The 12,915-nt window shown below is 39.7% G+C and overlaps 1 protein-coding gene across 2 annotated transcripts in view; it reads right to left on the minus strand.

Annotated features, from left to right (window-relative positions):
- Positions 1-1,581: 1,581 nt before the first annotated feature.
- The window catches only part of shi (dynamin-1 shibire), a 187,468-nt gene continuing 176,134 nt past the window's right edge, over positions 1,582-12,915 (minus strand). For both annotated transcript variants that reach the window (XM_071657888.1, XM_071657885.1), the window contains one exon: positions 1,582-2,380. In XM_071657888.1, the coding sequence (XP_071513989.1) occupies positions 2,314-2,380 (67 nt within the window). In that variant the 3' untranslated portion in view covers positions 1,582-2,313. The remainder of the gene's footprint in view (positions 2,381-12,915) is intronic.

The raw sequence follows: 12,915 nt of genomic DNA on the forward strand, positions 1-12,915 counted from the left end.
GTTAGTGATGGTGCCACTTAAAATTTTGACCACATACATATTCATATAACAATCCATCTGGCCCAACCAACCCAAAAAGTCACCAAAAAGACTTACACATACGACAGGAAATCACAGTCTGGCTGTCATATAATGCATAGAATCCAACCTCCATAGACTCATCATAAACAGATTTCCCACTCCTATACCATGTTTTTTCCTTCACCAACCAACAAGAAACACATACCATAAGGACATAGGAAGCAGCATTACCCAAACCTCTCCTCACAAGTAATAGACCTCATAAAACAAAGGAACATGCTCAGACAAAAACCATTCACCATAAACAGCGGTCAGGTAATATATCCATTAGTGTACACACTGGTAATACATCATAATATGCAGGGACACTCTCGAGGGCAGGATATTCTTAGATATTCTGGAAAACATATCATCTAATCTTATCATCATTAACCAGGACATATCTCTCTACATATAATGATTTGCACCTTATTTGGTGAAACAGTCTATAAGACCTGCATGTCCTTCAGCCTTAAGCTACATTTTTGCCAAATAAAAGTTACTCCAAGAATATTTTCTGGCTCAACAGGTGAGATGTGTGGTATTTTTGTATGTACTTTAGCTACAAACCCTCATATCTATTATCTTACAATAGTGACATAGCTTCAGAAATCATTACATTACATGAGAGAACAGATCTTGTACAGGCTATCTTGACATCTCCACACAGACTGATCAGTATCTGAAAAACGTTTAGGCTGTAGTGTCTGGAAACTATGCACAGGATTTCAATACAAGTATTAATGGCTGTACATTTCCTCGAGGCAGAAATGCCAGATTCAAGAATTAATTCTCATACAGAGTTGGTCGCTCTGAGAAAAGCTTTTCTCTTATGAAGTTGAATACCTATACATGGTTACATCTTTCCCTATGAGGAAAAAAATGGTAATAAAGTGTATAAACATTCTAATATACACTTAAAGATACAAAATAATACAGTGAAAATGATCTGGCAAAAAAATAGTAAGAAAGGATGTATGACGCAAAGCAGCTGCTCATACCTATGAGGCAAACTCACCACCCAGTAACCTCAGTAGCTGCATCCTGCTTATAGTAGGTAAAGATGGCACTCAAATAATCAACAGACATCAAACCTCAGCTGGGCTGTGAATGAGCTGACCAGTGCTATGTTATGTAACTATTCAAAGAAACCTTGAGAGGCTTCCACTCTATCAATAAGTTCAACTGGCATCACTCCAAGTTAATCATCAATAACAGAAGCCAAGGAATGGAAGAAACTACTTCATGTCAACCCACAGCATAAGACAGATCCATAAAACTTGTATGTTTTGCTCATTTGTTCATGAATTCACATGATTAGAAGTCTTATAATGCAATCTGTACTTCATGAAATTTGTGTGGATCATCCTATCAAATCTTTACATTTGTCAAACATCTACTTGCCATTAATACTGCAGAAACATCCAATAGATGACAATCTAGATGCAATGTTCATAAAAGCCCAAACAAAGGATGAATACCAGTAAGTCTATTAACAGACACATTAGAAAATTGTCAAGATTATGTGGGTACTTTGTATAATGTTTCATAAACAATTGGTTACAAGATGTCTAAAAGAGTCTGCAGTGGACACAAAGGCATAAAGCTTCCATTTGCTCACATGTTTAACTAAAGAAAATGAATACACATATCCAATATGAAATGGCACATGGGTCAGTATCACAGACTCTATATTCCCATTACTGGCAGTAAAAAAAAGCTTGAACACACAAATATATGTGTTAAACTTGAGAATCTTCTCAGTAAAATTCAATGAACTTTTCATTCTGCTTATGATGACCGAGGTTTAATGTCAAACATTTGGAACAGTGGCCATATTAGGTTCTTATGAAGTTTTTTCAAACCATTACAAATTGTACATGCATCCTACACCTAATAAGGAATGCATGTCATTTACTTTCAAATAACAATTCTAGCCAAAATCTTTCATACAAATGAAAGAAAATGAAATGGCAATCAAAAGCTCAGATGGACTATAATATTAAGATTTTGTGATAATTCTAGAAAACATGATGGACTACAGTTGATCAACTGAATAAAGCTGACTAATGAGCCATCAGAAACTGCTGTTTGAGACCAAACTGCTACAGGGACCATGCATGAATGCAAACCCCATTAAAAGTTCTTGATTTTGTTCAGGGAGATTCACTACATTGCCTCCCTGTAAATATTTCAGCACCCATGGTTTAAAGCCTTAACACGAAGTACGTTATTCTTCATTAAATAACACATTCAGTGTGGTCGTTGTGGAACATGGGGACGGTCAGGTAGTCTTGGAGGCACGATAGGTACTGGGCGCCTGTAAGAGAAATTCTGAATTAGAAAAATACTGTACAGAAACAATGAATTAAAAAATACAGTACTATCTTTCTGATTATCACTCTATACTGCTAGTTCCATTAGTACAAAAACATTACTTTTCCTAAACTTCTCTAGACTACTGATTTTAACACTAATCCAAAGAAATTATATCGATACAATTACAGCACAGCCTTAATTAACACTAAGTGCAAGTATCTTATACTTACAGTATACATATGGCATGCATAGGTAGGATGGGGATGTATGAGCATGAGTATATAAATGATGGGCTGAGGATGCTAAACTGTTAATGGAAGAGAAGAGAAAGGTGTATGCACAGTATATGCAGAGAGAATGCATGTTTGGAAAAGTAATATCTGTTTGCACTTTCCCACTTTGGGGAGGCTGTCCAGGCACAAAAAGCTATGGCCTCATTTACTCACATCCACACTTTAACAGTGATGCAAAATGTACTGAAACCAGAGCACACCATAAACAGGAATGCCCTACACACCAGTAACCATAAACTGTTAAGCCCTACAAACCATTCTCTTGTTTAACTCTCTGATGCCATGTCACCCACCACCATATACAACAGTGCTTCAATCAATCATAATCAATTCATTCCTCCCATCCCCCTGAATGTTCAGACCACAATCCCTCAATTATCCTTCCATCTCCTTTTTGGTCTCCCCTTTCCCTTGCTCCCTCTACTTCTTAAATGTAGATCCTCATTTTCCTGTTTTCTTAGTTTATTCTCTCTATATGTCCACACCACTGTAAAACACACCAGTCAGATCTATCACTTAGACAGTCACTATCACACCTTGCTCTTACAAAGTAATTCCCTACAAGACCAACCTACAACACACTGCATTTTGTTGTCAGTTATATGATTTCCATCACATTCATCATCATATTTTCTTTTGCAATCTGGGATGAAGACCCATGCAACAACACTGGGACAAATCTAACATATATTCATGTTTGCTCTAATAGACAGTGACATCCCCTTTTACACTCTTCTCAAAGCACCCAGGAGAAGAGTCTCCTATTTACCATACAATGACTCACTTCAGCTCCCATGGTTCCATTCACTGCCATGTCCACTTATAAAAGCACTTCACTTCCTCTAGGTTCTCCTTGCTTAAATTCACACTCAAGCCATCCTATCTTACCCACCTGCTACACCTTACTACCTCACCTCTGTTCACATTAACTCTCACGTTCATCCTTTAACACACTTCCAAATTCAGACACCAGCTTCTAGAGTTCTTCTCTCAAGTTTGCCACCAGAGCCGTATCATGCTACAAACTCTACTGATTCACCTACCAGGCCCCTCTACTTGCAGCATATTGTAGGCCTCATTCCTCTCTCCAAGATTTTCACATATATATATATATATATATATATATATATATATATATATATATATATATATATATGTATCCCTTACCATCCCATCGATAAACACATTAAAAAGCCATATACATATATTGCGACAGGGGTGTGTGACGTCTCCATGGGTGTTTAATCTGTTTATGGATGGGGTGGTTAGGGAGGTAAATGCAAGAGTTTTGGAGAGAGGGGCAAGTATGCAGTCAGTTGGGGAAGAGAGGGCTTGGGAGGTGAGTCAGTTGTTGTTCAACAATGATACAGCTCTAGTGGCTGATTCGAGTGAAAAACTGCAGAAGTTGGTGCCAAAAAGGTCACATTCATTCACACTCAGTCTCTAGCTGTCACGTGTAATGCAGTGAAAACCACAGCTCCCTTTACACATCCAGGCCCCGATGGCCATTCCATGGTACACCCCAGATGCTTCACATGCCCTGGTTCAATCCATTGACAGCATGTCGACCACAGTACACAACATTGTTCCAATTCACTCCATACATACATATACATATCAACATCGTTCCAACAACAACAACTGGAACGATGTAGATATGCATATGCATGGATAAGTGCGTATGTGGGTGTATATGTATATGAGTGGATGAGCCATTCTTTGTCTGTTTCCTGGTGCTACCTCGGTGATGCAGGAAACAGCAATTATGTATAATAAATGAATAATATATATTAATATATATTTTTTTTTTTTTTTATACTTTGTCGCTGTCTCCCGCGTTTGCGAGGTAGCGCAAGGAAACAGACGAAAGAAATGGCCCACCCCCCCATACACATGTACATACACACGTCCACACACGCAAATATACATACCTACACAGCTTTCCATGGTTTACCCCAGACGCTTCACATGCCTTGCTTCAATCCACTGACAGCACGTCAACCCCGGTATACCACATCGCTCCAATTCACTCTATTTCTTGCCCTCCTTTCACCCTCCTGCATGTTCAGGCCCCGATCACACAAAATCTTTTTCACTCCATCTTTCCACCTCCAATTTGGTCTCCCTCTTCTCTGTTCCCTCCACCTCCGACACATATATCCTCTTGGTCAATCTCTCCTCACTCATTCTCTCCATGTGCCCAAACCATTTCAAAACACCCTCTTCTGCTCTCTCAACCACGCTCTTTTTATTTCCACACATCTCTCTTACCCTTACGTTACTTACTCGATCAAACCACCTCACACCACACATTGTCCTCAAACATCTCATTTCCAGCAAATCCATCCTCCTGCGCACAACTCTATCCATAGCCCACGCCTCGCAACCATACAACATTGTTGGAACCACTATTCCCTCAAACATACCCATTTTTGCTCTCCGAGATAGTGTTCTCGACTTCCACACATTCTTCAAGGCTCCCAGAATTTTCGCCCCCTCCCCCACCCTATGATCCACTTCCGCTTCCATGGTTCCATCCGCTGCCAGATCCACTCCCAGATATCTAAAACACTTCACTTCCTCCAGTTTTTCTCCATTCAAACTCACCTCCCAATTGACTTGACCCTCAACCCTACTGTACCTAATAGCCTTGCTCTTATTCACATTTACTCTCAACTTTCTTCTTTCACACACTTTACCAAACTCAGTCACCAGCTTCTGTAGTTTCTCAAATGAATCAGCCACCAGCGCTGTATCATCAGCGAACAACAACTGACTCACTTCCCAAGCTCTCTCATCCCCAACAGACTTCATACTTGCCCCTCTTTCCAGGACTCTTGCATTTCACCTCCCTAACAACCCCATCCATAAACAAATTAAACAACCATGGAGACATCACACACCCCCTGCCGCAAACCTACATTCACTGAGAACCAATCACTTTCCTCTCTTCCTACACGTACACATGCCTTACATCCTCGATAAAAACTTTTCACTGCTTCTAACAACTTGCCTCCCACACCATATATTCTTAATACCTTCCACAGAGCATCTCTATCAACTCTATCATATGCCTTCTCCAAATCCATAAATACTACATACAAATCCATTTGCTTTTCTAAGTATTTCTCACATACATTCTTCAAAGCAAACACCTGATCCACACATCCTCTACCACTTCTGAAACCACACTGCTCTTCCCCAATCTGATGCTCTGTACATGCCTTCACCCTCTCAATCAATACCCTCCCATATAATTTGCCAGGAATACTCAACAAACTTATACCTCTGTAATTTGAGCACTCACTTTTATCCCCTTTGCCTTTGTACAATGGCACTATGCACGCACTCCGCCAATCCTCAGGCACCTCACCATGAGTCATACATACATTAAATAACCTTACCAACCAGTCAACAATACAGTCACCCCCTTTTTTAATAAATTCCACTGCAATACCATTTATTTTATTTATTTATTTTGCTTTGTCACTGTCTCCCGCGTTTGCGAGGTAGCGCAAGGAAACAGACGAAAGAAATGGCCCAACCCACCTCCATACACATGTATATACATACATGTCCACACACGCAAATATACATACCTGTACATCTCAATGTACACATATATATACACACACAGACACATACATATATACCCATGCACACAATTCACACTGTCTACCTTTATTCATTCACATCACCACCTCGCCACACATGGAATACCATCCCCCTCCCCCCTCATGTGTGCAAGGTAGCGCTAGGAAAAGACAACAAAGGCCCCATTCGTTCACACTCAGTCTCTAGCTGTCATGCAATAATGCCCAAAACCACAGCTCCCTTTCCACATCCAGGCCCCACACAACTTTCCATGGTTTACCCCAGACGCTTCACATGCCCTGATTCAATCCACTGACAGCACGTCAACGCCGGTATACCACATCGATCCAATTCACTCTATTCCTTGCCCGCCTTTCACCCTCCTGCATGTTCAGGCCCCAATCACTCAAAATCTTTTTCACTCCATCTTTCCACCTCCAATTTGGTCTCCCACTTCTCCTCGTTCCCTCCACCTCCGACACATATATCCTCTTGGTCAATCTTTCCTCACTCATTCTCTCCATGTGCCCAAACATTTCAAAACACCCTCTTCTGCTCTCTCAACCACGCTCTTTTTATTTCCACACATCTCTCTTACCCTTACATTACTTACTCGATCAAACCACCTCACACCACACATTGTCCTCAAACATCTCATTTCCAGCACATCCATCCTCCTGCGCACAACTCTATCCATAGCCCACGCCTCACAACCATACAACATTGTTGGGACCACTATTCCTTCAAACATACCCATTTTTGCTTTCCGAGATAATGTTCTCGACTTCCACACACACACACACACACACACACACACACACACACACATATATATATATATATATATATATATCCCTGGGGATAGGGAAGAAAGAATACTTCCCACGTATTCCCTGCGTGTCGTAGAAGGAGACTAAAAGAGGAGGGAGTGGGGGGCTAGAAATCCTCCCCTTACATTTATGATTTTCCAAAAGCAGGAACGAAGAGGTGGGCCAAGTGAGGATATTCCCTCTAAGGCTTACTCCTTTGTTTTTAACGCTACCTCGCTAATGCTGGATAAGGCGAATATGTAAGAAAATATATCATTATATAATTATACTTGTTCACCGTTTCCCACATCAGCGAGGTAATGCCAGGAAACAAAGAATGGCTCATCAACTCATATACACATATATATACATATATGCCCACTTACACACATATACATACATTCCTATGAGTCCACGGGGAAAATGAAACACGAAAAGTGGGAACTTTTCGTGTTTCATTTTCTCCGTGGACTCATAGGAATATGTTGATCACGCGCAAAATTGTGATCCTTTCCAATATACATACATATACATATAAACATCGTTCCAATTGTTGTTGTTGGAACGATCAATGCCATGTCATCTGCAAACAACTAACTCACTTCTCACGCCCCCTCTCACTCCCTACAACGTGCATACCCCTACCTCCCTCTCTAATACTCCATCCATAAACAAATTACACAGCCTTGATGACATCACACACCCATTCTGAAGACCCACTTTGACTCTTCTGTTTGCTCACACATATGCCTCAATCTCTTGATAAAAATTCCTCATTGCTTCTAATACCTTTCCCCCACACCATGGAACAACTTCCACAAGGAATGTCTATCAAACCAAATATGTTTTCTCCAGATCCATAAATGCCACATACAAAGTCTTCTACTTTTTGTAAATATTTCTTACAAACATTCTTCAATGCAAATACTGCATCCACAGAAACACTAGAGCAGAGAAGGTCCCAAGGTGAGTAATAAAGATGGTACTTGCATTAAGAGAGCGGAGCCAGAGGCCTTAAATTTGCCCTCCATGGAAGAGACGAGTAAGGGTAACCTGATCTCAACCTTTTAAGCTTCTAAAACAGACTGATGATGTTGACAGGAAACATTTTTTTGTAAGATAAAGGGATAATCAACCAGAGAACATAACATGAAATTAGGCAAGAAACTTGTTTAACAAGATATTAAATAGTAGTTTTATAGTAAGGGACTGGTGGATGAATGGAATAAAATGAATCAAGACATTTTATGCAGAGAGCATACAAAAATCTAAAAAGTTGTATGACAGTAAAGAATGCTAAAGAGATGGGACCGCAGAGTGTAAAACTCCCACCCTATACAGTACAAATAGGAAATCAAAAACAGGTAACTACACATGCATTCACCCCCATACTACAAACATAAACATAAAAACAACAAACTAAATGCCCTCAAAACACTTACAGGTACCAGATTTGAGCACGAAAAAGAATCCCTTATCATCCCTTAAAAACAGTACATCTTCTTTACCCTGCAGTACAGCTCACCTGCCTGGTCATCCACCTTGCCAAAAGCTAATATAACAAAGCTTCAAACCAAACAAAACAGTCACTGGCTGCACAGCAACAACAAACAATCAACACCAACACAATTAAAAAAATCTTCCCAATACAATGTCATCTCAATATGCCTGGTACTCAATTCTCTGCAACAGTACACAAACATTTTTACCCAAACCACTCCATAACTAACTATCAATCCCCAAGTAGAAACAAAAAGCTTACCCTTGGTTCACATTTCAAGAAAATGTGCTCACAGAGGACCCTAATAACTCCAGCAAAGACAACAAAGACAGTATATATACACAACACAATACCCTGACAAGCACTAAACGTCTGCCCTTGCACCACAGTCTTAAACAGCACCCCATCAGTCACACACCTATCTGAAACCACATTCACCATAGACATACAAGTCACACTTTCTTGTCTGTGCTCTGGACACCACCCATCTCCACAATATTATATATACACAACACAATACCCTGACAAGCACTAAACGTCTGCCCTTGCACCACAGTCTTAAACAGCACCCCATCAGTCACACACCTATCTGAAACCACATTCACCATAGACATACAAGTCACACTTTCTTGTCTGTGCTCTGGACACCACCCATCTCCACAATATTACAAATACCAGTCAGCACATCACGGGATCCCCTAATGGCCAAGATAAAACTTCTATCCTGAAGACAGAGAACACTTTCTCCTAAAATGTCCTGTACTCATCTCACACAGCCATACACAAAATATCACGACAATCCTTGACCTATGGTCATAGCCAGTGAACATGTTTGGCTTCCTAAGCACTATGGAAAGTCCATAGAAGAGACTTCTAGAGCAAGATGGTAAAGTTATATGTATGCATTCACAGATACATATTATAGCAAAAACCTAATGGAGGAAAAATACAATGATGAATATCAAGAAAAACATGCTCTTTACTTATCTTTTTCGGGCCTTGTGGGTAGCTATGATTATAAATCATAAAAAAATAATGGTACACTATTAATTTCATAAAATCTGCAGAAATGTAGTCAAAATTTCTGGACTGACTTTGGCATGAAGTTATCAATATCTAGATCATGGATCTAAAATAAGACAAACATTCGGTTTACACATTTTATTGTACACTGCCTTAGTTGTAACAGGAAGATAGCTGACAATAACAATGACAAATACAAAGGCAATCCACCTACCCACAAAAGCCAGGTTTAGCATATCTATATACAATATGAGTATATATATATATATATATATATATATATATATATATATATATATATATATATATATATATATATATATATTTTTTTTTTTTTTTTTTTTTCTTTCTTTTAAACTATTCATCTATATTTACCCCAGGAAAAAGTTCTCTGAAAGGTTCCTGGCATTACCAAGGACCTCATTCTGAAGGCTGCACTTTTTCAGCGACAGGAAAGTGTGAAAACCTTTGAAGTAAGAAGTTTTCTTACAGGATTGTCCCTTTGATACAGCCTCACTTAACTCACAATGTGATCTCTTGTAAGCACCCCTCTCTCTCTCATTCTATATATATTTATATATATTTTTTTTCCCAATACACATTCACCATTTCCCAAGGTAACAAAGTAGCATCAAGAACAGATGAATTAGCCTCAGAGGGAAAAATCCTCACTTGGGCCCCTTTCTCTGTTCCTTCCTTTGGAAAGTAAAACAGGAGGGAAGGATTTCCAGCTTCCTACTCCCACCTATTTCAGTTGCACTTCTACAACATGCAGGGAATATATGGGCAGTATTTCTTCTCCCCAATCTCCTAAGAATGACTGTGAGCAAATGTGGTCTTTCTTCGTCTGTTTCCTGGCACTACCTGGCTGATGCACAGGGTGGTCATGTTGTTCCCTGTGAGGCTGGTGGTGCCAGGAGGGGATGAAGGTGAGCATGTGTGTGTAAATGTGTGGTGATGTGAGGAGATGGAGTGAGTATTTTGAAGGTTTGTTGAATGTGTTTGATGATAGAGTGGCGCTTTTCCTGGCGCTGCCTCGCGCACATGAGGGGGGAGGGGGATGTTATTCCGTGTGTGGCGGGGTGGCGATGGGGGTGAGTAGGGGCAGACAGTGTGAATTGTGTGCAAGTGTGTATATGTGTGTGTCTGCGTGTGTATATATGTGTGTACGTTGGGATGTGTGGGTGTGTATGTTTGCGTGTGTGGACATGTGTGTGGGTGTGGGTTGGGCCATTTCTTTTGTCTGTTTCCTTGCGCTACCTTGCAGGCGCAGAAGACTGCGACAAAAAAAAAAAAAAAAAAAAAAAAAATATATATATATATATATGTATATATATATATATATATATATATATATATATATATATATATATATATATATATATATATATATTTGGTGTACTGGATGCACTAGATTCAAACCCAGTCCTACTGCATCATAAGCCAGCACCTTACAGTTGTACCATAAGGCGATAAAAGCCTTTTATTGCCACATAGCACAATGGTAAGAGTACCAGCTTACCACATGGTAGGACTAGGCTTAAATCCATGACATCCATAAGTAAATCCTTATCATAAATGCAAACACGCAGACATATACATATATACACATGCCCATATTAATACTTGCCTGCCTTTATCCATTCTGTCACTACCCTGCCTCACAAGAAACAGCATCACTACCCCCTGCTTCAGCAAGGTAGAGCCAGGAAAACAGACAAAAAAAGGCCACATTCATTCACACTCAGTCTCTAGCTGTTGTGAGTAATGCACTCAAACTACAGCTCCCTCTCCACATCCAGGCCCCACAGGCCTTTCCATGGTTTATCCCAGATGTTTCACATGCCCTGGTTCAGTTCATTGACAGCACTTTGACCCATATATATATATATATATATATATATATATATATATATATATATTGAACAATCACATGTTTACCACATGGCGTCCTAGCTTTGTCTCTTCGATGTATATCAACTGACTGTTATATTTCTCTCTTGTGTCTCCCCTGATGATGTGATTATTACACGAAAGTGCACTTGGGAACTTTCCCCGTGGACTCATAGGAATATATATATATATATATATATATATATATATATATATATATATATATATATATATATATATATATATATATATATATATTTTCATACTATTCGCCATTTCCCGCGATAGCGAGGTAGCGTTAAGAACAGAGGACTGGGCCTTTGAGGGAATATCCTCACCTGGCCCCCTTCTCTGTTCCTTCTTTTGGAAAATTAAAAGAAAAAGAAAAAAAAAAAGAGAGGGGAGGATTTCCAGTGCCCCGCTCCCTATATATATATATATATATATATTTTTTTTTTTTTTTTTCATACTATTCGCTATTTCCCGCGATAGCGAGGTAGCGTTAAGAACAGAGGACTGGGCCTTTGAGGGAATAGCCTCACCTGGCCCTCTTCTCTGTTCCCTCTTTTGGAAAATTAAAAAAAAAAATAAAAAAACAAGAGGGGAGGATTTCCAGCCCCCCGCTCCCTTCCCTTTTAGTCGCCTTCTACGACACACAGGGAATACGTGGGAAGTATTCTTTCTCCCCTATGCCCTATCATATATATATATATATATATATATATATATATATATATACATACACATATATATATATATATATATATATATATATATATTCTTTCTTTCAAACTATTCACCATTTCCCGCATTAGCGAGGTAGCGTTAAGAACAGAGGACTGGGCCTTTGAGGGAATACCCTCACCTGGCCCAATTCTCTGTTCCTTCTTTTGGAAAAAAAAAAAACCCGAGAGGGGAGGATTTCCAGCCCCCCGCTCCCTCCCCTTTTAGTCGCCTTCTACGACACGCAGGGAATACGTGGGAAGCATTCTTAATCCCCTATCCCCAGGGATAATATATATATATATATATATATATATATATATTTATTTTATTATTTATTTATATTATTTTGCTTTGTCGCTGTCTCCCGCGTTTGCGAGGTAGTGCAAGGAAACAGACGAAAGAAATGGCACAACCCACCCCCATACACAATGTACACACACACACGCAAATATACACACCTATACATCTCAACGCACACATACATATACACACACAGACACATACATATATACCCATGCACACAATTCACACTGCCTGCCCCTATTCATTCCCATCACCACCTCGCCACACATGGAATACCATCCCCCTCCCCCCTCATGTGTGCGAGGTAGCACTAGGAAAAGACAACAAAGGCCCCATTCGTTCACACTCAGTCTCCAGTTGTCACGCAATAATGCCCGAAACCACAGCTCCCTTT

This window comes from Panulirus ornatus, chromosome 65 (genome assembly GCF_036320965.1).
Source record: "Panulirus ornatus isolate Po-2019 chromosome 65, ASM3632096v1, whole genome shotgun sequence".
In the NCBI taxonomy this organism is placed as follows: domain Eukaryota; kingdom Metazoa; phylum Arthropoda; class Malacostraca; order Decapoda; family Palinuridae; genus Panulirus; species Panulirus ornatus.